The sequence below is a fragment of the Lasioglossum baleicum genome, chromosome 5, assembly GCF_051020765.1.
Source record: "Lasioglossum baleicum chromosome 5, iyLasBale1, whole genome shotgun sequence".
NCBI lineage: Eukaryota > Metazoa > Arthropoda > Insecta > Hymenoptera > Halictidae > Lasioglossum > Lasioglossum baleicum.
The window spans coordinates 15,404,824-15,431,011 of record NC_134933.1 but is presented as its reverse complement, the minus strand read 5'-3'; the positions used below and the strand labels follow the sequence as shown (position 1 = coordinate 15,431,011).

Here is a 26,188-nt window from a genome sequence, read left to right as displayed (position 1 = left end):
CCGCAAATAGTACATTTTCTGCGGATAAATCGTAAAATCGTGAAAGCGACAGATTTTCACGACAGCGACGCGGCGCACAGCTGGCGCCAACGGAGTCGAAATTAAAATCCCTTCGATCCAGCCCTTTGTGCTGCCCGCTCGAGCCGTGTTCTTCCGCTGCAGGTATCCGCGAATCGTTGCGAACAACCGAACGAGCGATCGAAGCGAATACCGTAACATCAGCCAGGTATAGTATACAACGTAACAAGTGGCATCTGTTGCGTGTCGTCGATTTAAGTGCTACGAAACACTCGACTACTTGGCACTCTTCCAATTGGCACCTTGTCGGGAACAACGGAAGTTACGGAGCGCACCGGGTTCGCAGTTTTTTGGGCACGCAATTTTTCGGCGCCTTGGCCCCCGCGAGTTGTGCATCGCGAAAGAGCTGGGGTTCGCTCCCCTGAAAAGGCCACTGGGAAAATTTGGCAATTGGCTGACGCGCGATGGGAAAGCACAACGTCCGCGTCCATCGAGAACGTTCCCAGCGACGACGCGACCAATGCTCGGTCCGAGATCGCGCGGTTCTTCGCTTCGGAATACACGCGTATCGATCCGAGCGGAGTCAAACGACGTTTTCCGTTTCTCGAGAGGACGGACGACCCTCGACGAGTCGTTCAAGATCGTTTATCTCCGTTTCATCCCGGTTTCGCCGGCTATTTTTCCGCAAACGCGCTCCTCGAAAACAAGAACGTCTCCTCGCCGAGAGAAAGGTTCTATCCTCCTCTTCTTCCATCCACCTTGAACGCTTCGAAGTGCTCCAGGTTGTCGATAGACGATAACGGGGAAGTAATTACCAGCAATTACGAGACAGCCGTCCACTGTGCCTCTCGGCAACATGCGACCGCGTTTCGCGACCCAACCCTCCGTTACGTTACGTCGCGTCGCGTCGAAAAGGAATCGAGAGCGTGGACGACCAATTTTCCAAGTGGAAACGCCGCGGCGCGTCGTGACCGCTTACGTAATTGCGCTTATTATTTTTGCGCGAAATTTCCTCGACCTCGTTGCCGCTTCGGTCGATAATACTCGTAGCTCGCGACGAACGGGCGGCGAGTTATGGAGAAATTTACTAACGCGATGCTAAGCGACGCGACGCGACGGCCAGACTCTCTTCCACTCGCACCCCCCCTTATCGCACCCTTATCGTTGCCCGTTGGTCGCGGTTCGAGAGGGTAGCGGAGAGTGCGAAAGACACGTGGACTGCCGAGGCGAGCGAGAAAATCGAATCTGTTGTCAGGCGTGTTTGCTTACCCGAACACCTTCGTGCTAATAAGCGGAGTGGTCAGAGTCAAGAAACCGTGTTTCCGGTCCGCTGACCCGCCGTGCCGGTCCTCCAAAAAGTCCTCTCCGTCCACAGCCGCGAAGTCCTCGTTCTGCTGTTTCAACTTTCTTGTTCGGACATAGAGCCAGGCAGCCAGAAAGAGGAACACCAGTACCGCCAGGCCACCGAACGTCCCGAAAATCGCCGTCAACATCACCCCCGTATCCGCCATGCGAACCTTCAAGAGAAAAACGTACCGTCAAGTAAACACACCAATTAATTCGGCTGCTATATCGATCGCTTTCGTTCCTCCGACCAACAACCGTAGCCTTGCCGCGATCCCCGATCCGCGAACTCCGACCAAAACATTTTTATCGGGAACGATGCGAAACGTTGGCTAGTTGGAAAAAGTTCGGCCGAACTTCTCCCGGTCGTTGTTTTATTTAACGAGCGAATCGCCACTTGTTTTCATAACTCGTTGGCTCGTTGGCAACGGTCTATCTATAACCAATGTGGTCAATGTAGAAAAAAAACCTTCGCTTATAAAACAATTGCTGCTTCTAGTCGCAAATGAGTATAGCAGTATATCGAGGTAAGCGAAACTTCCTATTCGATACCATTTATTTTTAAACGATTTAACGCAGGCTAAACCGTATCATCCTGTTCGTTAAACTTTATTGTGTTCCTCGCGTTTCCAGGTTCGAACCTAATCGAGAGGACCGACGCCGGACAACGTTAAAAATAATCCCGGCCGCTCAACGCGCCATTATCCCGATTTCTCTGGTCTGTCGTGTTTCTCGTTTGTTTAAGGAGAAAGGATTCGGTTCGTCGAGGACGAGCGAAAATAAAGGGAAAAGGCGACTATCGATTTCTTCGCGATGGAGCGTCGAATTTCACAAAAAGCCCCTGCCTCCGCGTCGCGCCCTACCGATTCGAGTAACAAAAGGGGACGGACAACAAATAAGCCAATTTCTTTTACTCTCCCCACCTTCTGTTCCTTCTTGTTTTTCTTTCGTCCTTGGACCAGGTGGAGTATGCAAGTGCCACTTACACGATCAGAAATATACACAAAATTTAAGGGTTAGCGGCTGTGTTCGGGCGACTTCTAGGCCTCCGCGTGACCTCTATTGCTTTTAAAGCTATTCTCAATAGGACGAGGACCATTTCTTTGCCATTCTAGAACGCGAAAACCAGCCTGTCGATTGCTCGAATCAATCATCCGCAGCGCCAAACAAATTCGACCCTTCTCGCACATTATTTTTATTGACGAGCCGGGTAAGTAAGCGTTCGGGCTCGTTCGTTTCGTTAACCTTCGAACGAACGCGTTTCAGTGTGGCGTTTCCCACGAATTTTTTCTCTATCCGCTCGTTTCTGAGGGTCCGGTTGAGCGTTAATTAAATTTTGCTAAAGTCTGCGAAATTTAAGAAGCTCGGAGCCAGGATTGGAACCACCGTAAAAAATCTCGACCTTTTAGTTCTTCCTTGGCCAAGAAAAACACGGTGCGACGCGATGAAATTTTCGTGATCGATGGTTCAGCAATTAACGCGTTGTTTGCGAAAGCATTCGTGTGTCGACGACGCTGTGTGCTCGTCACGAGCAGGCGGACGCATACATCTTTAAGCGAGTCTCCTGGCTGGTCTTTTTCGCATTCGATTATATGTATACAAAGTACGCGATTAAATTTTGTGCTCCTTCGCTTATATGCAGTAACGTCAAGTGGGCGACGGCGGCCTTTAAACTTATCTCGAACGAGGAGCAACGCAAAGTATGTATAGCTAAAGCGAAGCATCATCGACGGCAACTCCTCCTCATCCTGTCGATTTTTTCTCGCACTTCCTTCCCCGGAATTGTTTCAGCTACGTTACTTTCATCTAATTAAAGACACGTCTCTTATAGGATCTCGTTCGCCGTTCATCGTTCACCCTTTCCTCCAAGTTGCGAAGCGCGCGCAAACCCGATGATCCGACTAATAATCGACCATTATATTAATAACAATAATACGCTGAGCTGATACGAGAGGCCCTCTTTGTCTCTTCCTCTCTCTCTCTCTCCTTCTCTCTTTTCTCGCTCATTGGCAAACTTTGGAAAACTTCGACGCGTATTTACGATTTTCATTACGTTGCTCGATGCAAGGGAAATGCCTGTGACCGATATGATAAGCGACGATGCTATAGAAAAAGTTTGACCAACACAGGGAGAAGTGTCCGCGAATCGGAACCGAACGTAGTATTTTCTATACTGAGAAAAAAATCCTGTCGAAACAAAAAAAATATATGTTGATTCAATAAGATGTACTATTGAATAGTGCCAATATTATATGAACTTATTTTAATATTTAATACCATTGAATTTCAATAGCAAAACTCATTTCCGCCAATCATATAAGCGAATAGCTTGACATCAATGTTTTCAAAAAAATAAGATATGGCATCAAACTAATTCCAGTATAAATCAATACATTTCTCAAATTTTTTTAACAACATATCTGATTGAAGGAAAAAGAGAAATATTACGAATAATAACGTACGGTATTGAATCGAATAATATTTTCAATCATTTCATGATAGACAATTCAAATACATCACGATTTGCTTCTAAATTTCATACTATTGGAAAGAATACATTGATATTCATCGAAGTAAAAAAATTACAATAACACGCGTGTTATTGAAGTAAATACTTTTTTTTCTCAGTGTAGTAGATCAGAATGACTGTCCGCGCGTTATCGTGCGCGGTTCTGTAATGTTTTGAAGCCGAGTGGACCAACCCTTATCCGAACCTAAATTCCCCGGGACAACCAATTTGAGAAGTATTCGTAGCGAAAACTTGACCATCTATTTTTACGCGAGACTTAAGGGGCCTATTCACGATCAAGCATTTTGCGCAACAATACCTATTGCGTCACGATTGATCGTGAATGATAGTGATTGACTAATTGCGCAACCCGTTGTGTAAAATCAGAATTTCCTGATATTTTGTGCACAGCAAATGGGTTGCGTTTGTACTGTGTTGTACTGTGAATTGGCAGTGTTGCACTAATATTGTCAGACGAGTCTCATCACTACGGAGTGAAAAACTGAACGATTGCTGAAATGATGTGTCAACGTGAATACAATTTGGATTTGCGTAACATCATGCTTGATCGTGAATAGGCCCCTTTACGCATGGCAATCAATATCGAATTATCGAAAGAACAAGAAGTGGAATTGACTCGGAGATTTCTCAACGGGGAAACGGAAAGAGTCTCGAATGCAGCGCAGGTTGTAATCGAGTACCCAGAAACCCGGTCACTGACATAACGATTAAACGTTTCAGTATTAAATCGTTTATACTTACTCGACGCTTAGTTTCAACCCAGTTTTAATATCTGTGCGTAAGACTTTAATCGTTCAATTGGAAACTTATAAGTATTCCACACGTACATATATCTCGAGGTTGAGTTTGACAGTCCTTCTTTTTAGACCTATTTACAACATACTTCCCGAGGACGCGTTCATTTGAAAACTGAAACGATCGAACATGTACCGAGAATCGAGAAAGGGAGCGAAGCAGCTGGGTCGGAGCAGACCCAGGCATAGCTTTCGAAGGGTTAACGTTCTTCGGGAAGAAAAATAACCGTTCCATGGGCCGCGGTCGGATCAATTAGCGAGACCGACTTTCCAATATCCTCAATTTGATTCCTATTCATCAAAGGAGCCATTGTCGGAGACAATGGTGATCGACGGCTTCGACTCATTGTCAGCGGTACCATGATATAGTTTTCGTAACTTGGTTACCGTTCCCATCTGCTGCGTATTCGGAACGTGTCGGGTCGGGTCGCTTCGTTCCGTATCCCGTCGGTTCCCTTCGTTTTATGTCGGGTCGCATCGAGTCTGGGTTAGGTCGAAACGTCATCGATACGAGGTAGCGTAACCTCTACGCTCTACGCCGAAACGCGATTATTCCGAGTGTTTATACAAGTGCGTGTCGTTCCTTGAAGACCTATCTGACCCGCCTACACAACAGTCACGATTCACGGTAGAAACGCTCGCACAACTCGCATGCTCGACATCGCTTAAATCCCCCATTTCAAGCCAAGACAGGATCTCGTCCTGGCATTTCACACTATAAGGAAACACATGAAACACCTGTCGTGTATAGACAACAACAAAAAGTTCTTCGCATCACATCAGACATACATAGCTCATTTTTTTCGAAAAAAAAGTGATCGCGAAGCGATTAGGTGTCTTGAATCATGAGGAGCAAGCTGAATCTTGGGAATTTTCGTTCCGCGACGAGCAGTGCACGACGTTATAGCGATCGGGGGGACAGAGTTCGCCGAGCAGGAGGACCATTGGAGTCCTGCGTACACGCACGTACCGCTCCACGCCTCGATTTCGCATTACCACCGATCAATGACTTCGTTACCGATGGCCTTGACCATGGCTCGACGGGAACCGCTTCATCATTTCGAGACTCGGACTGGTCGCGATCGATAAAGCATTTCTCGAACTTGTCTTCCGCTGACTTTGCGGATCGTTGAACCGAATCCCATTCGAAATTGATACGGTCCAGCGGTTGCATACACCTAGGAGCAACTCGTTCAAGCTAGGGTTAAACGATAGGCGTTCCTTCAGACTTGGACAGCGCTGTCGATTGTACAAACTTGTCGAAACAGAGGTCACGTTACTCGCGCGAACGTATCGTTAAGATTAAAAAGGAGGCATGTGCCTGGTGCTTAGGTATACGCAACGACTGCGTGCACCGTTTCCGAGGACGCGACATTAGGTACTCCAGTCACGATTACTGGCAATGGAACCGCAATAGAGTCTGCGGCAGGACATTCGTCGTTTGCGAACTTAATTAGACCAGATCTCTCGAGGAATCGATGGGAATCGAACAACGGCTCGTTCAGCAATCTAAAAGCATCTGACGCGACGCGTCATCGGCATCAGATATAGCTCGGCTCCAAGCTTAACCCAACTCGCAGCACGCCGTCGATCGATGCTGCTACTTCTTCACGGCTTATCCGTTCTCGCTTCTCTCGAGATCCGATGCAACGTTTACATTCGATAAGACGCGAACCAGGGAAGACTGGCGTCGTACGAGTATTCTTGCTGTTGCTGCTTGCTGTTTTGCTGTTGACGTCGACGTCGACGGTCCGTGAACGATTCGAGTACGCCAAAATGCGATCCTGTCCCGTTCACGCGGACCAATCGGAAACCGGAAATGGGAAACAGGAGATCGCTCCCAGTTCCTATTCCGGTTACTAGCGTGGATGATGCTGCGGTCTGGGATACTGCGGTCTAGGCTGGCAGCTCTAACTCGAAAATAGCAGATCGTATCCCCCGCAAACAGGCAGGCTATCGCGAGCTAGCAAATCTTTGAGACGAGAGAAAGAAAGAGAGAGAGAGAAACGAAAGAGAGGAGCGGCAGAGCGAAAGAATCGAATCTTGCTGGGTCGTACTCACCACGAAGCAGAGGAACAATCCTCTGTGACTCGTGCCGAATTCAAAGAACGATTACCGCGGCAAACGACATTTATGCGACACGGTGCGCCCCTGTGCAACCGCGTTCACAACCGTGTTTTTTTCACCGCGTTCCCGAAATCTCTCACCTCCCTTCCCTTCTCTCCGCCGTGTCGAGCGGTAACACGAGGAGCCGGTGAACCACCGAAAAAAAAGACGACTCTAGAGAACTTCACCGAGCGGTATCGAAGGAATTCGGGGAGAAATAACGAATGAGAGACAGTCGCCGAGGATAGAGTTTTGCTGAACGAGAAAGAGAGCGTGCGAGAGAACGAGTGCTGCAACTTGCGAGAGACCAGTTGGAGAACAGCGGGAAGGAGCAGGGACAGTTGCGTGATGTTTGCGAGTCCTGTTGGGAACAATAGAGAGGAATAGAGACGGCGTCAGAGAGAACGAGGAACGGGAAACAAAGAATGAAGGATAGCGGAAAACCTGAGATAGATGGATTGATAAGAGGAGAGAGACAGACAGAGAGAGAGAGAGAGAGAGCGAGCGCGCGCGCAGAGATAGACAAGATAGGAGTAGACCATACGACAGCGTTCCAGCGACAGCGATGCAAACGCGTAGTCGTGAAAAAGAGTCTGAAAATGAAGAAAGGATTGAGATAAGAGAGGAACGGCAACCGTGTGACAGACAGCGTCGCGACGCACTGCTGCTTCGACGCCGTGAACCCCCACCGTCGCAACCCCAGTAGCTTTCCACCCGTGTACCGGCTCTCTTTCTCTCTTTCTCCCTCTCACGTTCTCTCGCTCCTTCGCTCCTTCACCACCGGTCCCCACCTTGCCGACTATGGCACACCTTGCGAATCCTTCCCCAAATCGCGGACGTGCGAGTTTCTTTCCCCCTTTTCCCCACCACGTTCCTTGGCACCGACGAATTTCATCCCCTTCCCCGCGACTCGAAGAATTTCGCAAATTCGACGACCGAGAGAAACGCTTACCCCTTGTCGTTCGATGATAAATATACATACATTCGCCCGTCGATGATCACGATGACGAGGCAGGCGCTGCAGCTTCGTCATCATTTTTCCAGCGAACATAGTTGCTCGATGTACCTGCATGATTCGTCGTTGTAGAGCTCTTGAACTCGATCGATCGTAAACCACTCTTATCGTTTGCTGTTATCGTTGGAAGATATTTTTGAAATTCTGGTACCATTCCGTGGTTTCTACGAGGTACGATCATTTCATTAAACGACAACGACTTACCTAAAGTACCCGGTTTAGTCGGGCATCGTAATAAAGATTGTGTGAGATCCGAATAAACGCGGTCTCGTTATCTTCGTGTTGCAGCGTTAAATCCTCGAATTATATTCGACAATATCGCGCCGTGGTAACGCCGGTATCGTGAACGTGGTCAATCTTTCTTAGCCCCAATTAACGATCTTCAGCAAAAAATAATTTTTCCCTCGGCAGAGACTTCATCCCCTGTGGAAGCTCGAACCGTTTAATCGACCGGAACACTCGTTCCAAGTCGGGAGCGTTCCTTTGAAATTTTAACGGGCAGAAGGTTCTTGTAAAATGTACGAGTATATGTATACGGTACGGCCTCCGTACTCTGTATTCTGTATTCTGTATCCTGTATCTTGTACAGTACACCAGCAGTCTAAGTCTTAGCAGTTAGCATCCGTTTCCGATTCGGAAATTTGTTGGCACGGGCAACCTTTTGATAGCACGTGGACGGACTCGATAACGCGATAACACGATAACCGGCGGCGGTGAAACAACAGTTATCGATCATCGAAGAGATCCGATGTCGTTCGTCGAGTAACGAGAGAATCATCGGTGTTCTGTGTGGTCGAGTAGGGGTGGGTATATCGGCGCGAGGGACGCTGCGAATCGGGATGCAGAAAAATGCTGCTCCAGTTTTATTCATCGTCGACGAGCCCCTTTCAATTTCCAGCATGCCACGTGTCATTTACTTTTTCTTTTTTCTTGTATTCAAAGCACTAAACGCGGTCCGTGAAATACACAAGCGAAAAACCGGTTCTTCCGAGCACGAAATTTTCGCAAAATTTCCGCGAGATTCGTATCAGCGGAACCCCTCTGCTATCGGTATAGTTATTTTATTGTATAAGAATAGGCACCGCGAAGACAATGTTTCGCGTAACGCGTCCTATCCGTTCTGCTCGGTTGACCCAAATACACGTTGATTTCGTGCCGCTACAATTTCACCGAAAATCGAAATTAGGATAGAACACGCCACGCGAATGTGTGTCGAAGAGTCGATCGCTGAACCAGAGAGGAAATAAACGGTTTTTTGATTCAGCGACGACATAGTCTCGATTACATACAATTCCACAGTCCACTCCGTATTTAACCCTCCGTCGGAGCTATTTTAACTCGAAAATTAAACAATTTTTCCAATAATTCCATTCTGTATAATTTTTTTTCATTTTATGGATATGAAATTGACATAATACCTCATACAATACTTAAATGTTTAATAATAGATCGGATATCAATGTATTTAATAATGTAAACAATATTTTGAATAATGGCACAGCAAGTGTTGGTAGTATCTCAGAGCAGAGATGGGCAATTATGATTATTAGACAGCGGATTTTATGCATTTATGACAAAAATGAACAAGTGCAATTTAAGACAGTAAAAATATTAGAAGAATATAAACATACTATTACATTATTCTCAACCTATTAGACATATTAAGAAAGAAAATGAATTTCTATATCACTCCAGTTTGTAGCAATTCAGGTGCAAAGGTTTTATTTTGCATAAAGATTCGCTGTCTAATGATTATTGTCTAATAACTGCATAAGCTCTACAAAAGTGACTAATAATTAATGACTAAGAGTAAATACATGAGCGTGACTATGAGTAATGGCTACGTATGTATTTGTGAGCGTAATGACTAATGAAGAATGACTAAATTTTTATTAAAAATGAATATTGAATACTGACTATAATGGCATAACTAATGACTAAATACGCAATCAGAATTTCATTATGATTAATGACTAAAAATGGTTATAAATTAAAATAAGACATTATAATAGCAAAAAAATATCCTATTAGTTTATAAACATATAAAATACAGATTATGACACGTTTAGTCATAATCAGTCAAGTAAGTATACATATTGATGTATACTAATCGTACAATAGTGACTGATGACTAAAGATTGATGACTGATCATTTAAACTAACTAATGATTAATCATAACTAATAAGCAATAATTAACGATTATTTAGAGTTGTGACTAACTAGTGCCATGTAGTTATGACTAACTAATCAAAAAGTTTTGACTAACAATCAATCAGACTATTAGTCATTTTTAATTATTAGTTGATTTTTGCCCAACTCTGTGTCAGAGTCACAACTCGAGCTTCCTCTTCCAAATTGGGAACGTCATTTCTAATAGTCTCAAGAAACTGTACAGAGATCATCACTGCCGCATGAAAAGATAACACAACCATAAATTTTAAGAATCTCTATTTACATATTTAATAATGGGTTGAACTTTCACGCTTCTTAACTTCTACCATTGGATTCGGTAATGATTTATATAACTGTTTTAGAGTTTCATTTGTGAAAGTGTTCGCCAATCCCATTTCTCCAGCTCCTGGATTCTATGAAATTGTCAATTATTGACATAAACAGCTCGCGAAAGTTTTTCCCGACAATTTTCTATGATATCAAAATCGGGAGACTTTGCAGAACAGGGCAGAACACAAAGCAATTTGTCAACTCCTGCTTTATGGGCGGACGCATTGACCTGTTGGAAATATAAAATGTTGATTTCCGATGCGAGTTACGTGTGATTCCTAATTTGCACTTCAACGAAATTCTTGTACATCGTGGCATTTATTCGGCAACCAATTATTCGTCCATTATATATAGCCAATTGCAGCCCACAACACGAAATCAATATTCATGAAACTAATTAAAGTCATCTGGCCCATCTACATGGCTACGAATGTTTAATATTAATCTACAATTTAGTGATTTGACACGCGTTTGTTCGGAGAAAGCTTGAAAGAGACTAGTACTCGTTATGGAAGTATGTAGCAAGTAGGCACAACAAATTCCACGTTCAACGGTGTTTGAAATTTTTCTAAGACGTATTGTTTATGTAGAATCGACGAAAGTTCAGAAGCTACGAATGTATCATTTACAATTTGGTAATGTTACTAGAATTCTATACGAATTCTATATACATATATATACGAAAAAATAGCGCCTTAGATCGATCTTTTATCTAGCGTCTTTGACTACTGAAAAACCCCGTGTTTGTATTATGGAGAAATCAGAAGGCGAATCCCGCACCCTTACAATCCTGGAAAAAGCAGTCTACCCCCTTTTAAAATGAAAATTTGTGTTTTAAGTAATTTTAAATAAAAGGTTTTAAATAATCTATATTTTTTGGTTGGCTACATAAAGGTTAAAAACAAAGAATAGCAGGTTCCAGTTCATGCTACGAAGGACCCAATAAGGTTTCGATTTCTGATCCGCTGGGACGTAACGCCCGGGCTATGCCGGAGGCATCGAAACCCAGGCTCGGACGCGGACGTGAGCACTCTCTCATGTCCTCCCTGGCTAAAACGGCCCACAGACGATGCAATTTATCGTACAACAAATCGTACAAATGAAGTTGCTTCAACCGTCTGAAAGACAATTGCAACGATTGTGGTGCGGTTGTACAATTTGTAGATCGACGCGGTCGAATCGTACGGCAGTGCGGCATGCTGAAAATCTGTCGTACGACGCAGTTGGACATACGACAGGTTTAACCGTTTGCGGGTAGTTATTAACAAGTATCAATAGTATCTCCTTGTTACACTTACCTTTAAATGTTCTCTTTTTAATGTTTCGTAAATTGCCCAGCAATTTACACATTGTTTTGGGGCCATTTTTACCTAAAGATTGACGTGATATCGACTATCGAATTTAAGATCTTCATAAGAACTCCCAGTGACCAAATATCACAGAGTAACAATCAATCTTTCTTCAGCACAAATTGTTTCTCTCATATTTGTGGTTTGTATTGTAATTTTATGGTCAAGTAATTCTAACAAGAAATGTGGGAAGCAACTCCGTCCATTCTTAAATAATTCTTGAAATCTACCGGTTCATTGGTACGTAGTTCTCATAATAAGTAAATGTTCGAATATACATGCCGTTTACGTAGCCATTTTTTACACTATTTTTTTTTCTTTTCCGCGCTTTTTCTTCATTTCCTTTTCTGCTGTCCTTTTTGATACGCTCGGTTCCATCGCGAAAATGTACTGCAATACGATTTTGTACGATTTGCTGTTTGTTGGCACAAATGAATACGACTTGTCTTTCACCTTACCTTTCACCTTACTCGTACGACAAATCGTGTCGTCTGTGAGCCGTTTAAGCTTTGACCGGTACGAAATCGTTTGATCGCGTAGATAAATCCACACGTGTAGTTAATTTCGACCTATGAGCGTCCTTCGAGCACAGGTTTGACTATCTACGATGAGGCAGACGCGCTCGAGTCTCTCGACTATCGTCTCGATTCCAAAGTCTCGCTTGATCGCATTGTTCGGGAAAAACCAGCTACATCACGCCGCGCAATGCAACAGATATATTTGATAGCGACGATAATAAACGATTTTTATTCCGTGTCGCGATCTCTGTGGAAAGTGGGGCTCGGACAATTCCGAACAACATTGTCCGAACTTCACCGACGCGCGACGTTCTCGCGCGACGAAAAGATTCAGCCGCTCTCGGGGAACTTCGGGAACGGAGTTTTGCGGGGAGTCCCGTCGCGAGCGAGCGTTGTCATTGTTCGCCGGCCTCGTCTTCCGCGATCTTCATTTACCTAAGGCACGCCTAAGGTCTCTATTTAGAACCGCGTCAACTTCTCCGTTATCGGGAAAACTCTTTTCACTCTGCGTCCTCTGTTAAATCGTTCCAGAAGCTGCGGCGCGTTCGGCCAGTTTAGATCGACGTATTGTTCCAGCGAGCGAAGAAAAGAAGCATCCAGCGATTTGATAGCGAATAGCAGAGGGTAGAACGAGCAACCATGCGTGTCGCTGTGGGTCCTTTGGGACTGTTGCTGTTGCTGACTCTGGTGCAGTTTTCGCAACAGGTAAAAGCAAGTTGCAACTCGCCTAGGAATTCGAAATCGTGCCGACACGCATCCATTGCTCCAATTCGCAGGTGACGGAGCTGGACCAGAAGGATTATTATGTCGGGGCTGTGGTAGAATTCGCGCCGTTCGTCAACGCTAAGAACGGCCTGGCGACTCTGCAGACGAACGTGAACAACTATACCGATTTCGCGAAGCAGGCGAAACAACAGGTGAGCCTTCGCTCGGTGATTTCGTATTCCGCATTTTGTATTCGCGTGTATGCGTTTGCGTTTTCCAGGGCGCTGACATTATAGTGTTCCCGGAGGACGGATTAACTTCGTACCATATGCCGGCGAAATCCGAGATGGATCCATGGACGACAGCTATACCTTCCCCCAAGGAAGAGTACGTTCCGTGCACGGGGAATCGGAACGATGTCAGCCAAGTAAGTCGGTTATCGGAAAGCTTTTCTCGAGCAGCGTGTAAGTACTTGAAACTCGTCTGAAGACGTTTGTCGATGTTTGCGCAGACATTAAAGCAGCTATCCTGCGCGGCGCTGACAAACAGCATTTATCTGGTAGCAAACATCGCCGAGAAAGCTTGCCCTAATGCGCACAACGTGGAATGCACCGACAGCCGTACGATCTACCACAACACGAACGTAGCATTCGACCGAAACGGGAAAATAATAGCCAGGTGACACTCTTTCTTTCTCACAGGCCTAATTCAGACACCACTTTTCCTATAACTGTATCGAGAACGGCAGGATATCTCGGAAGACAGTGTCGTCAGTCGACAAGTTAGTTTGAGACGTGCATTCAGTGAGCAAAAAAGTCAAAGCACTTTATTCTCTTCGATCCCTTACCATCTCCTTTTTCCTCCGTATACCCCAATTTTATTCCGTATTGGAACAATTGTATTGCAGAAGATTTGGCGGAAGAAAAGTCAGTATTTCCGGTTAAGGGATAAAGGGATAAAGACTAGCTAAGCGTGACTGGTTTCGCTTGCACGCAGGTACCGCAAGGTTAATCTCTACAACGAGGAGCAATTCGAGGTGGTCAACCCGCCGGAAATCGTCACTTTCGACACTGATTTTGGCGTCAAGTTTGGCACGTTCATATGCTTCGACATACTATTTCCGGTGCCGGCGCTGAATCTGACGAGGCAGCTCGGAGTTACGGACATCGTGTACAGCACCGCCTGGTTCTCCGAGGCACCGTTTCTTACAGGTAATTTCTTCGGCCCCGTAAACCGTGACAGAATATTCGAACTCAAGTTCTCTTTCAGCCGTTCAAACGCAATACGGATGGTCTTACGGCGAGGACGTGAATATGCTGGCGGCCGGTTACAACAATCCAAGAGCCGGAAGCGCAGGAAGCGGTATTTATTTAGGTAGGCATTACGCTGTTTGTAATAAAAAGTAATGGTCATCCGTCCTTGGGGTGAATCAACACGTCTGGACCGATGGATACTCGTGAAAGAAACTTGCTGCAAAATTGTTTACAACAAAGAAAATTGTTGTTGAGATTCGCTTTTACATCAACTCATTGACAAGAGAAAAGATTTGTAAAGAACCAAACTGTTAAAGTTTTTGCAGAATTTGATTGTGTGGAGCAGTAGCGCGTTATAACTAGTTGGGGCCTCGGGCAAAGCAGAATTTCGGGGCCCCTAGCCCCAACTAAATAACTTTATGAGAAAAACGTAGAATTTGGATCTTGGTTTATGTTCGGGGTCCCCTTATAGACAAAAGCCTACTACTACAGTCCACCTGATCGTGTCGATGACACAAAACATAATCTAATTTAAAGGGACATTCATCGCCAGCCCCGTACCAAGTCATCATTGTCTCCCTGCACATTCAGAATATTAAAGTAAACCTCATATCCATTGTTATACATAAGAATATTAATCCTACATTATCAAACATTAATGTAAACCATAGGTACTTGCAAAAACTTTGTTTGCGACATATAGTGCCTTTTAAACATTTTCTCTCCTCGACGAGTAGAAGGTGTTGATGTAAAAGCAAACTCTAACAACAATTTTCTTCGGTGTAAACAATTTTGCGGATAGTTTCTTTTACAAATGGATAGTACATACACTCGCATGTCACCGGAAATTCGTGCAGCGCATTTCTAAGAGTTCCTCGACATTTTTCTTTCGTTCCTGGATCGGCATCTTCGAGCAACGAGCGGATCCAGATGACTCCTGCGTATTATTTAATATGATCCGATCGCTTTGGGATTTTCCAGGAACCAAAGGAATAGCTAACGCGACCATCACCGAGAAATCGCAAAGCCGACTGCTTGTCTCTCGGGTGCCGAAAAAGACACCGGTAGCACATCCTGATGTACTGTCGTCCCCAGAAAAAGACCCGTCGTCGGACAAAATTGCTGACAGTTGCTACAGGATGAACGGCACGACGGATGTTGTCCTTGGGGTTCGCATTATGCGCGACAGCATCCAGTCGTTCGAGACCGTTCCACTGAACGAGACATCGTTCAACAAAACTGTTTGTCACCGGGATTTCTGTTGCAATTTTCGTGGCAGCAAGGCTGCCGACATCAACGAGGCGTCAAGCATCTATCGCGCCGTCGTTTTCAACGGATGTCGCTTTTATGGTCATACCGTGGAAGCCGATATTCGAGTATGCGCGTTGACGCAATGTTCCGACGAATCGGTCGCGTCCTGCGGCGTTGTTAAACCGTCGAAAGTAACGTTCAAAAATATTGAAATCACCACAACCGACCGCATTTCGACCAGAGTGCTAGCATTACCTAGCGCGTTGAATTCCTCGCTGCTTCCGTTCGAACGATGGACCTACTCTAAAGAATGGCTAACTACTGAAAACGCAACCCGATACACGATCACCCTCAAAGAACCGACCAGCGACATATCTACTTTCGGCATATACATACGAGACTTGCAAAAACTATCCAATGGAAGCGCCGAATTATTCTCTCTTTCTACGATCATCCTCCCAATCTTGATGTCCACAATCTGCTTGCTCGCGAATCGACGTTAATTGTTCGCAGATGTCTGTTTAGTGTCGTATAGCGATACGAAGGAGCGAAGTTCACACGTCTTGTTATCAATTTGATTGTTAGATACACGCTGTGCAGACGCGAGATTAGCAGAAACAGATTCCACGACGCGAGATTATAATCGATGATTGCTAGCCGACTCTATGTACGGTAGACTAATGCTCGGAAATGGTTTCAAACTGCTGAGACCACCTGTATCGAGTTCTGTGTTGTTTCACGTGGTTTCACGGTTATTTTCCACTGTTTTCCAAACAGTCGAATGTTAACCATGACGCCCATGACACGAATCACAGTTTACGGATAACAGATCACAGAAAACGGTGTAAAATGGCGTGCTTTAGAGTACCGCCGACTGATCTCTCCGCGTCGATCCGAATATTTGGTAGCTGCCTAAACGCAAGTTTCTTTCGGCTGCGAAACCGATACGCCCATTCGGATCTACCAAAAGTCACATTTCAAGAATACCGCAAGAAATCTGTTCAGAATCCCAATGTGTCTGCTGCGAAATCCGTGGATGAACGAAGGTTCAAAGCCTCCGTGTCGTCTTTTGGTGGGTTCCTTCTTCCGGGCTGTAATTTTCCAACCGCGATCGCACACTTTTGAAAATGTTCTATTTGTTCGGCGTGACCTTCGGATAAACTACCTCTATTATACAAATATCAAAGAATAATCGTGCGTATCGATTTTCGATATTAAAACATTTCATTGAAAATAAAGAAAGTCAAATAACGGAACAACTGGAAATGTCCTACACTCTAAAACGAATCGAACAATAAAACGTAAACGTATTGGCTAACCAAGAAAATTCGTGCCGATTTTGGAATCATCGACATCGTAAATGGTTGTCTAGCTAAATCAGACAATAGTTACGTAAGCACAAAAGTGTTCGACAAGCTTTCATGTAAGCGTACACAAGCTTTTAATCGATACAGTGCATGCATGTACAGTTTAATTACGACAAAATCTAGAAACGACACGGACGATCTTGTTTAGCCGTAGCTTTTCCTACTATAGTTAGCGTCGCATTGCTATACCAAGCACCCATGGCCCATGGCGCATTCGACGCCAAATATATCTACAGTGGGTGTACACCTTTTAAAAACGGATAACTTTTTCAAAATTGGACCCGACAGCTTGAGTTTCTTCGAGACGTTAGAAGGATTAGTTTTTCTTTTAAGTTGTTACTCATCGCAATTGCGAAGGAAAACGTAAAGGTCACGATTTTCAAACTTTTTATCTGTGCCTGTAATGAAAATTTAAAACATGTATTTTGAAAAGCTAAGTAAGTTATATACGTGTGTACAAAGTTTCATTGAAAGCGTTTGCGATTCATCTAAATCGCAGATCCTAACAATTTTTCCTATTTTCAATCAATCATATTTTATAACAGCCTTGATCGATTTCGATGAAACTTTTTAAATTTTCATTACAGGCACAGATAAAATATTTAAAAATCATCACCTTTACTTTTTCCTTTGCAATTGCGACCAGTAACAATTAAAAAAAAGTATATTATTTACACATTAGCTGGTAAACTGATCCTTCTAACGTCTCGAGAAAACTCAAGCTGTCGGGTCCAATTTTAAAAAAGTTATTCGTGTTTAAAAGGTGGACGAATATTTTGTATGTCGACCCAATGTATGTATACGGTGATCCATTTTCCCTCCGGTCACGTGACCGTTGCAAAGTGATCGGCATGCGACTTTAACGAGGGAAAACGGCGGTATTCGCAGAGGGAGAAAGCGAGAATGATGTAATGGTTATCTCGTTGACAGTGTTCAGCGTTGCAGCCATGTACGGACTGAAGTCTCACATCTTACACTACGTTCTGTTCTTATCACCGTCGCGGGATGTCCTAGCGGAGGCGCAGGCCGAAATTAGTTTGGAAAATATAACCGTAGGGAAAGTGTTGGTCGCGAAGTGGCGTGGAAAACCGGTTTTCGTGTATCACCGGTAAGTCTTCCAGGAAACGATCGAGTTTCCCAGAGTTTTCCTGATTGTCTTGATTTTCCTGTACGCGGTGTTGCAGCCCACAATCCATTATAGATCAAGAGAGACGGGTGAGCCTCTCGGAATTGAGGGATCCCGAGTCCGACGAGGAAAGGGCCAAAAGGCCCGAGTGGTTGGTCGTGATTGGAATTTGCACGCATCTCGGATGCATTCCGATTCCGAACGCTGGTATTATCCCCGGAGGGTTCTATTGTCCGTGTCACGGCTCGCACTTTGACGGAGCTGGTCGCATACGTCGGGGGCCGGCCCCCACCAACTTGGAAATACCAGAATACGAGTTTCTCGAGAACAACGCTATCCTCGTTGGTTGATATCAACGTCGTTTCAATCTCAATTATCCGTTTTTTCATCCCTCCAGTTTTCCTCGTTTCTCGTTCTTCGTTTAATTCTCGTTAAGTGCATAAATACATCAATGGTGATGATTCAGAGACAGGCCTCATCGTGAACAGTCGGAAAAATCGTCCGTTGCGCCATGCCAGCTACTCGTGGCGACATCTATGGTTGGTACAGTATATTTGTCATCAGAATGTCATTAAAATTTTATATCAATTATCAACGCCGCGTTTAATCATACCTCAGATGATGGAAAGTAATTTCAGCTCGGCTCGTATGGTTTTACTGTCATTTTCCAAACACTGTTTATGCCATTTAAAAGTCATTCCTTGAAAGCGAAAGAGAGGGACAGCGAGAGAGAGAGAGAGAGAGAGAGAGAGAGAGAGAGAGAGAGAGAGAGAGAGAGAGAGAAAACTTGTTGACCACCGGTGAATGGTTTTGTCGCACGACTCACGTTGACGGATTTTTATCTTCTGATACGTTTTCTTACCCAGTTATCCAACCGAAAAGAGCACAAGAAATTACCTTGCATTATGACGCCACCAATGGAAAGGATACAAATCTTGGAAACGATCGAAAAGGACATTATCGTGTGTTTGCAAAGCGCAGGTAAGCGTCACTTCTTCTTCGATTGTATTTAGTTCGGCGTTCGGCGATGAAAAGCTTGAAGTGTCACTAATTTTCCGTAGGACAAGCATTCGTAGAGCTCAGCAAAGAAAAGTCTAGTTTGAAGCAAGCAGAGGCTCAAACACAACAGTTTCTGAAAACCTTGGGTCACGTAGAATCAAAGTTGAGCGAGCAAATCAATTATTTAACCCAAGTTTCGACAGGTAAGGACACCTTACCAAATAGCTAAAGTAACTTTTAATCGATTCTTCGAATTTCAACTGGTATTTGTTGTTTATCAGGGCAACCGCATGAAGGTTCCGGGTACGCGAGTCAAAAGGTTCTGCAAATGGCGTGGCATAGGTTAGAACACGCGCGAAGCCGAGTGAATGAATTGGAACGTGTAAAAAACAAACCAAGATGAAAACTCAGAAGGCTTTCTCATCTCGATGAATTATCCTCTGTTAGTTCTAATTTTAAGGTTAATATCTAAAAAGAAGGGTATAAATATTTTTTGAAAATTGTTTATTTACATATGATGAATCCACGCCTATGATAGGAAATTTGCGATCTAAGGAACATTCCGGTTGCAAACGTGTAAATCACGATGGCAGTAAAGAGCGCAAATCTGTGTCCAAGTTTCAGTTGTCGCTACAAAAGATATTCCGTTCAGTTTCGGGAAAGTGTCAGGGCATCGGTCCATCTACAACACCCATGCTTCGTTTCACTGTGGCAGCCAAAGAAAGCCGAGATCTTCTTTCCTCGTCCAGTTGTTTGGTTAATAGAGACATTTGTGATTGCAAATCGGTCATTTGACTTTTCAGTGTTTTCACCGTTTCCGATAATGTCCTGAAAGCGGAGGAAAAGCGCACGACTGACAGTTAGATCGCGGATAGCTATGATCGCGATTTTCGAAAACGTTTACCTGTTGCTACAAAAATCCCAGTCTCCCCTGTTGTGCGTCAGAGATGTTCTATCGCGTGTTTTCTGCGATCCGTAATCCAACACTGCTGGAACGCAGATACAATAAACGATACATGATTATTGCTGATTCGAGATCGACCCGTCTTAAAAAACAATCTGAAATGCGATCGATGACCTACAAGTTGATTCCCCAGAGTGTACGGTGAACCTAGCGTTCACGGTAAGACAATACGCCTCGATAACCTTCAGTATAGTCGCGTCCTCTTCAAATTGTCGTTCATCTAAAAAAAGATAAAGAAGCGCATTACTATTCCTCCTAGTTCTTAGCGCAGGTAACAGTATTCCCCCCTCCCCCGCCTACAACTGACCGACATAGAAAATTTTGTCTACGTTCCTCCGGTTGTTTCTGGAGGTACTGGCTATACACGCATGTATAGGGGGGGAATACTGCACGCCGTTTTGAAGATTTGAAATGTTGAATTCGTACTGCACGGTCGTGGAGCGCGTGATAAATCCATACTCGGATCGGTTTTACCAAATGCCCTGAAAGCGTAGACTGGAGGAGCTGGACGTAACGAAGCGATGCACCAAGCCTTTCTAATCCCTAAAGGTGGGCACTGATCCGCAATCGATCGTTGTTGTTGCGGTTGTGGTTGTGGTTGGGGTTGAGATTGTTGTTTCCCATTCTGTTGACTGCAAACCTGTTGTGCCATGAGCAATGAGCGTTACATAAATGGTACACGATACTACATAGTAGCTAAATTGCTAAATACGCTAAAGTGAGATTGTAAACTTGAAAGCCTCGTTGTGTCAATACGCTCCACAAATGTACACAAAATGGCAAACCGATCGACCGACTACAAGACGAGAGTGGTCGTCTCTTCGAATGGTACAACGTATTAGAAAAGCGAAAGCTTGCTTCACACAACATGGCTGTGGTGAAACTGAAGCATACGCTCGTTACATAAGAGTACAGTATCTATTGTAGAATTAGTAAGTCAAAACGGGTGAAGATGTTAACTGAACGAATAAAAAAGAAAGAAAACAGCCATGCCATGGAAGCTTGCCTTGATCCGTGCATCCAGAAAACGGTATAGACTTCTTCAACCACCAATGAGCGTACAGCCCCGACGTATAGACTCGACACGGTTCTCCGTACTCGTGTTTCGCGTTCGGTTGGATCGGCTTCCTCCCGACTTTTTTTACAACGTTTTGGTGCGCGTACGGTATCGGTTGCGTAAACCTTTTCTGCGCGTCCGAATGCACGACTTTGTCCGGTCGCGTGTCGGCTACATCCTCTTCCGCTTCTGTCTCGTTTACATCGCCCAGACGTCTGGTGACTTTGCAGATCGAGGAACTCGAAGCGTGGTCCGCGTTTCTCGACAGATCAGACAGGTGTGCGCTGTCCCTGGGCGTCGAATCGAACGGCGACGTGCAAATGCATTGATGTTCGAACTTATTCTCATCGTTCTCGCTTTCGTAGAAAGAATGTCTTCCGGGTACGCCGGCGTGGTACTTATTACCGACACAAGATTTACAAGAGTTCACCTCAGACGAGTTCAGACGGTAACATTCGACCATTCCCGAGTCCGAGGAATGAATGCTGGATCTACCGTGAGTTTCGTGCTCGGGATCACACCGATGTTCGTCGTCCTCACTGCGCGTCTGATTAATCGATCGATGGTCGGAAGCGACGCTCGATTGCTCTTGGACGTGTGTTTCTTGGCTCGTTGCAACCGTAGTGGCCGTTAGCTGTCTTTTCGCATTGTCGGGTCGCTTCCGAGAGAGGTCACAAACGCTCGATAAGGACAACGGAGGACGCGACTCGTAGCCGGCGGCAACGAGATCGGGCACGGCGGGATCGCGAGCGAATGCGCTGACTGGCAAACTTTTACTGGATTCGCTAGGACTGTTGCAGTCCGACGCAAATTCCGTCAAAGTCGAACTGTTTGTTATGCCCACGGTGCTAAGATCCATGTCACCCAACGCGTACTTCACCTCGAGGGTCAATGTAGATTTACGCAATATTGTCGATTCATCGTACCGTTGGTTTTCCATCGTTTCCTTCGCTTCGAAAGAAGTCGTGTCAGAATCTTTCTCAGAATCTTTCGACAGACATTCGTCGCTGCTCCGCAGCGGATGTAATGCGTAGGTCGTTATATTGGGCCTTCGCAATTTCACGTTACTTAAATCTGGTTTCAAGACATACTGCACGTACAACAACTTCTTCAGTAGTTCGGCGCGAATTAGTTTTCTTTTTACCAGCTTCGCGAAATACCTCGAGAGGCGCGTGTACGGAGGTAGACTACAACTCACACGTGACGTTGTCGACGGAGATTTTACAAGGTTGCTGGTCGCTTGTTCCTGTACCAAAAGTTCGATCCAACATTGCCGGTCTTCCTTGGTGGTGCAGAGTACGAGAATGCTCTCGATCATCGGTCCTAAAGGCAAACCAACAAGAAAAGAAGATATCGAGAGATTTAGTTGGAAAAAACTCCACCTAGAGTTTACTGTACCTGTAATTTCAAAAGCGTTTCTAATTTCTTCGCTGTCTTCCGTTGGAATGATATTGATGCCAGTCAGTGGAAGCTTCCCCTGAAAGCAAGTACAGTTTATATTCAACAGCAGACGCAACGCGAGAACATCTGATCATACCTCGTAAACGAAAGAACTCATTCTAGGACTCGCGCTGAGCACCAACAAGGTCGTAGGAAATAGAACAAAGTATCTGTCCCGACGATCCAAACCGGTCGTTACGCTTGCTAAAGTTACAGCCCCAACGTAGAGTATTTCCCCTAGCGAGCTTAGTTCCTCTCCCTCCCATCCCTTAATGCCGCTAGTTAATACTTGGAGGGCTAGCTCACGTTGCTTCCGAATCGACGCGCATCGTTCCTATATTACAATTTTGTTAATGCAGGAAAAGCGAGGGTGTGGTTTGCAGGATGACAGTTGAGCCAACGTACCGCTATTTCTCTGTACACAGATATTGCGCGTTGGGTGTCACCTCTGTCAGGATGATTTTTCTCGATGTACCTTTCCAGTTCTTGAAGCATGGCAGAATATTTGTCCAATCTCCGAAAAGGTTTACTTAGGCCAGTCGTTAGCACTAAAATTCCCGGCGATATTGCTCCACTGTGCTCCATAAATTCGTTCAACTCGTCCCTAAAACAGCGGAGCATCGCAAAGCAATTGTTTCGCTGAGCACGCGAGTACGATCGAAAGACCGATTCACGCATACCTATAGCGATCTAAAATGCATACAGCTCGCGGATGATTCGCGCAATAAGTAGCATGAATGGACTTCAGCTTTGGCGCTAGGGTTAGGAAAAGATTGCCGACCCTCGAAGAAGAACCCTGTGCTATAGCCGCTTCTAGGCTGGTGAGCAGCCTTTGGTGGGCTTCCAAAATTTCATGTACATTGCTCAAAAGTTGCTTGTACTCTTCTTTGGTTAATCTGTGCTTCCAATTGTTCAAAATATTAGTTGGCACGCTTGGGATACTATATTAGTTTTACCTACATGTTAGCCGATTCTAAAGGTAGCAAAAAATTGTTGGTCAGTCCTTGGAGTTCCACCACGTTCACTCTTTCTGAGTCAATTATATCTTTTAATACAATCTCTCGGTTGAGCTTCTGATGGACGGGTGACTCCTGCACTGTTTTTTCTGGGGACATTTTTGAGATAGCAGTGGGTCCACTATCTTAAGACCATAAAATCATTAGAACAGATTGCAAAACGTTGGAACGACCAAAATATGTTAGTTATCGAATCGATACCTGATGCCCTGCATTCTTTTACATAATTCGATGGAAACCATCCTGTTTTGTCGTGTAGCGTGCCTTCCCACCAACCTTCGTCATCCGTTTGCGTTATCATTATCGTATCTCCCCTTTTAAAACAAAGCTGTAAATCAAATTATAAACACGATCAATATCAAAATGCAATCACACTTGGAAAATAAGGAATCGGAGACCAACCTCGTCATTGTTTTTTCCTTTGAAGGAATAAAGTGCGGTAACATACTTTGGCGTGTCAGGTTTCGACATGATTGTCGAAATGAAACTGCCAAAATCAAAAAACGTTCCGAGAAGATATTTATTCCCCTCTTTTTCAAATTCAAAAGCGCAATGTAAAGCAATGACCTTCGGCGCAGTATTCTGCGCCCGCGCTCATCACACGCGCAAATTTTCGTAGAAAAACGTTTTCACTGTGTTATAGTTTCAAATTATCTTGCAATAAGTTCTGTATTTATTGGTTTCCGTTGCACGTTCGACCCGCTTCGTTCAGCCATACGTTTCTCGCTGGTAGTGCAGTTAATTGTACTCGATCACGTATAACGAAACGTCACTATTTAGATCAAATTGGAAAATCCGAAATTAGCTAAGGATGATGTTAGATACAACAGTCGTACGAGGAATCGTACAGGTTACATACTTTGATGTACAGATGTCTGTGACATCTCAGCAGGCGAAGCTATTTATAAACATATCCTATAGGTATAGGTTAGTCACTCGCAAGGATGAATACCAAACAGATGCCTCAGCCATGGACAAAATGTAAGAATAGATCTTACAACTCGTGGACCATTTACTTCGTAAAATCTGCATTTGGCGCCAAACGTTACCGACGTTAAAAACTATGCTGAAGTGTCATTATTTGAATGTCGCAGAATATTTGCTGATCGTAGAATTGTTCAGAGGTATCTCCTGCATCTATTTCATCTAAAATTACCGGTATAATTTCGTGATAAATCGTTTTCGGAATTACGCGTACGAAATAGGTTAGGACATCTGACGTTTTGGTACAGATGGCGTTACTCGCGATTGCCGACGTCAAATTTGAAAATGTCTATGGGAAGATTGTGCGTAAGACTTTTTAATAAATACATACATATATGCAGAAGAGTCCACTGAACATTCCCGTGCCCTTAGAATATTGTCATACCCTTTAAATTGCCAGATTTCATTTCCTTTTCCATGCATGTATCATTCTTATACAAATAGTTTGTTCGGGCGCTTTATCGCAAGGTGGTTATTGCGTTTCTGGAATTTTGAGCTCTGTGGTCGGTTGGAGACGGTAGAGGAGCCTAATCGGCAACGTTGTTTGATATCATTTGCTATCTCTTCGAGGAAACCGTAGATGGCGGGACGAGCTCGTTAATCCAACGTCGATTGCTTTCGCTACATAGAAGATTTCGCGGCCTCGGACATCAGGTTGCAAACGAATAAATGTATAAATTATTTTTCAATGTTCTCGGTGTCGAGTGATATTTAATTTCTTTTTCATGATCGCTTCACAGAGTCGTAAACTCCACGCGGGGAAGCAAACTGCGTCCGAGAACGAGGCAACAAGACGAACGCGATTCGTCGCTCGCACGAATCGCGATTTAAAGACACGCGTTTGCATACGCTGCAAGGGGTAGTTGCAAAATATACACCGGCGGCGTCGAAGCATGGCGCGTGGCGGCCCGTTCTAGAGACGTTCGCCGACTCAAAGTGCCGAGAATTTTGACGGGTCAGTAACTCCGAAAATATTTATGTCGTCCCCTACTATTCTTACTCCCGCGACATGGATATTTTCGGCTAATGTCGAGCAACCCTGGCTGCCGAACACCAAACTGTTTTCGAGCTTTTCCTTTAATTGCTGCGATCGCAGATTGCCAGATCGCAGATTCGAACGGGCGACCGGCTGGAGGAACCCGAACACCGCGTAGAGACAAGAACACGACCAAGAATGGGATCGTCTCGCGTTGTCCGTACGATGCGATCGTATTTTCGCTGTTCACTGAAACGTTAACTCGAAGTAATCGTACCATCCCCTCGAGGGGTTGCTCGTATCCGGTGGTCCGGTACGTGACACAATCGTCCCACCGTGTTCCTAAAAACAGAGGAATAGAAAATTGCCTCGGGAAAGATGAGTCGGGCGTAAGTCGGTACGGAGGGTGTTCCATTTAGGAATAAGGAGGGCTGTAGCAGATGCACGATGCGTGTCCCATGGGACATGAGCCCTTGGCCGTGGGACACCGCGCTAAGAACGTATCCCGAAGACGTGCCGATGCGTCGGCGAAGGGATCGCAGCGTTGCTGTGTCAACTTTACTAACTGTCGAATATACAAGCCCAGAAAAAATCTGTTGCTTCCTGTGTTGGTCTTTTGGTCGTGCCGCCTCGCCACACGTCAGTACGGCGGTGTCGACTGTTCGAGATAGCGGCCATAAATCGACCGAATCTCCAGCTGTCTCCGCGATCGAACCATTTAGCCATTAGGGTCCGGGAGAAACGAGGGAAGAACAGGCTACTTAACAAGTAGCGTACGAGCATACTATTCCGGGACGTGTCTTCTCCATTTAATCCTCGACGGGTAGGCATGCGTTTTTCGATGACCGATCTTGACTTGGAAATTTGTCTAGG

General features: G+C 44.8%; 5 protein-coding genes across 26 annotated transcripts in view; 3 read left to right on the top strand and 2 right to left on the bottom strand.

Annotated features, from left to right (window-relative positions):
* The window catches only part of Syt7 (Synaptotagmin 7), a 32,353-nt gene extending 24,833 nt beyond the window's left edge, over nucleotides 1-7,520 (bottom strand). For 3 of the 6 annotated variants that reach the window (XM_076424072.1, XM_076424074.1, XM_076424073.1), the window contains exons 1-2: nucleotides 5,074-5,097; nucleotides 1,288-1,535 (exon numbers count right to left, since the gene is read on the bottom strand). In XM_076424072.1, coding sequence (XP_076280187.1) covers nucleotides 1,288-1,535; nucleotides 5,074-5,082 — 257 coding nt within the window. In that variant the 5' untranslated portion in view covers nucleotides 5,083-5,097. Of the gene's footprint in view, nucleotides 1-1,287; nucleotides 1,536-2,764; nucleotides 3,129-5,073; nucleotides 5,098-6,747 lie in introns of those variants that run through there. The other 3 variants (XM_076424086.1, XM_076424075.1, XM_076424076.1) reach the window with 3 other exon arrangements.
* On the top strand, nucleotides 5,136-15,889 carry LOC143208988 (vanin-like protein 1). Of its 4 annotated transcripts, XM_076424068.1 has the most exons (9): nucleotides 5,136-5,314; nucleotides 11,205-11,333; nucleotides 12,709-12,882; nucleotides 12,954-13,094; nucleotides 13,163-13,309; nucleotides 13,394-13,560; nucleotides 13,879-14,093; nucleotides 14,152-14,256; nucleotides 15,117-15,889. In XM_076424068.1, exons 3-9 carry the CDS (start codon nucleotides 12,817-12,819, stop codon nucleotides 15,887-15,889), a joined length of 1,614 nt encoding a protein of 537 aa, XP_076280183.1. In that variant the 5' UTR covers nucleotides 5,136-5,314; nucleotides 11,205-11,333; nucleotides 12,709-12,816. The 4 variants fall into 4 exon arrangements, with proteins under 4 accessions (XP_076280183.1, XP_076280181.1, XP_076280184.1 ...); XM_076424066.1 differs by lacking the exon at nucleotides 11,205-11,333; XM_076424069.1 differs by lacking the exon at nucleotides 11,205-11,333 and having other exon boundaries at nucleotides 5,147-5,256.
* Nucleotides 15,115-24,370, bottom strand: Rtgef (Rho-type guanine nucleotide exchange factor). Of its 13 annotated transcripts, none has more exons than XM_076424019.1 (12): nucleotides 23,758-24,287; nucleotides 23,557-23,683; nucleotides 23,300-23,480; nucleotides 23,020-23,235; nucleotides 22,745-22,943; nucleotides 22,437-22,673; nucleotides 22,298-22,376; nucleotides 22,098-22,222; nucleotides 20,317-20,482; nucleotides 19,961-20,062; nucleotides 19,783-19,867; nucleotides 15,115-19,706 (listed from the first exon to the last, which is right to left on the bottom strand). In XM_076424019.1, exons 1-12 carry the CDS (start codon nucleotides 23,824-23,826, stop codon nucleotides 19,544-19,546), a joined length of 1,749 nt encoding a protein of 582 aa, XP_076280134.1. In that variant the 5' UTR covers nucleotides 23,827-24,287; the 3' UTR covers nucleotides 15,115-19,543. The 13 variants fall into 13 exon arrangements, 8 of the variants coding, with proteins under 8 accessions (XP_076280134.1, XP_076280135.1, XP_076280132.1 ...); XM_076424020.1 differs by having other exon boundaries at nucleotides 19,783-19,864; nucleotides 23,758-24,286; XM_076424017.1 differs by having other exon boundaries at nucleotides 20,269-20,482; nucleotides 23,758-24,285.
* LOC143209009 (cytochrome b-c1 complex subunit Rieske, mitochondrial) lies at nucleotides 16,236-18,278 on the top strand. The gene is made up of 3 exons (XM_076424109.1): nucleotides 16,236-16,458; nucleotides 17,684-17,861; nucleotides 17,938-18,278. Exons 1-3 carry the CDS (start codon nucleotides 16,236-16,238, stop codon nucleotides 18,227-18,229), a joined length of 693 nt encoding a protein of 230 aa, XP_076280224.1. The 3' UTR covers nucleotides 18,230-18,278.
* On the top strand, nucleotides 18,273-19,367 carry Med11 (mediator complex subunit 11). Of its 2 annotated transcripts, XM_076424104.1 has the most exons (4): nucleotides 18,273-18,418; nucleotides 18,746-18,860; nucleotides 18,941-19,081; nucleotides 19,160-19,367. In XM_076424104.1, exons 1-4 carry the CDS (start codon nucleotides 18,416-18,418, stop codon nucleotides 19,279-19,281), a joined length of 381 nt encoding a protein of 126 aa, XP_076280219.1. In that variant the 5' UTR covers nucleotides 18,273-18,415; the 3' UTR covers nucleotides 19,282-19,367. The 2 variants fall into 2 exon arrangements, with proteins under 2 accessions (XP_076280219.1, XP_076280220.1); XM_076424105.1 differs by lacking the exon at nucleotides 18,273-18,418 and having other exon boundaries at nucleotides 18,726-18,860.
* Nucleotides 24,371-26,188: the final 1,818 nt, after the last annotated feature.

What these genes read in the sequence shown, in the direction of transcription:
- Med11 (XM_076424104.1), top strand. An exon ending in CGTGTGTTTGCAAAGCGCAG is followed by an intron (nt 18,861 to 18,940) that starts GTAAGCGTCACT and finishes AATTTTCCGTAG; the next exon opens with GACAAGCATTCGTAGAGCTC. An exon ending in TTTAACCCAAGTTTCGACAG is followed by an intron (nt 19,082 to 19,159) that starts GTAAGGACACCT and finishes GTTGTTTATCAG; the next exon opens with GGCAACCGCATGAAGGTTCC.
- LOC143209009 (XM_076424109.1), top strand. Translation starts at nt 16,236, where the DNA reads ATGGCGTGCTTTAGAGTACCGCCGACTGATCTCTCCGCGTCGATCCGA. An exon ending in AGCCTCCGTGTCGTCTTTTG is followed by an intron (nt 16,459 to 17,683) that starts GTGGGTTCCTTC and finishes TCTCGTTGACAG; the next exon opens with TGTTCAGCGTTGCAGCCATG. An exon ending in CCGGTTTTCGTGTATCACCG is followed by an intron (nt 17,862 to 17,937) that starts GTAAGTCTTCCA and finishes GCGGTGTTGCAG; the next exon opens with CCCACAATCCATTATAGATC.
- Rtgef (XM_076424015.1), bottom strand. Translation starts at nt 23,826, where the DNA reads ATGTCGAAACCTGACACGCCAAAGTATGTTACCGCACTTTATTCCTTC. An exon ending in CCTTTAGAATCGGCTAACAT is followed by an intron (nt 23,236 to 23,299) that starts GTAGGTAAAACT and finishes TTGGAAGCACAG; the next exon opens with ATTAACCAAAGAAGAGTACA. An exon ending in AAACGCTTTTGAAATTACAG is followed by an intron (nt 22,223 to 22,297) that starts GTACAGTAAACT and finishes GTTTGCCTTTAG; the next exon opens with GACCGATGATCGAGAGCATT.
- LOC143208988 (XM_076424066.1), top strand. Translation starts at nt 12,817, where the DNA reads ATGCGTGTCGCTGTGGGTCCTTTGGGACTGTTGCTGTTGCTGACTCTG. An exon ending in TGGTGCAGTTTTCGCAACAG is followed by an intron (nt 12,883 to 12,953) that starts GTAAAAGCAAGT and finishes TCCAATTCGCAG; the next exon opens with GTGACGGAGCTGGACCAGAA. An exon ending in AACGGGAAAATAATAGCCAG is followed by an intron (nt 13,561 to 13,878) that starts GTGACACTCTTT and finishes GCTTGCACGCAG; the next exon opens with GTACCGCAAGGTTAATCTCT.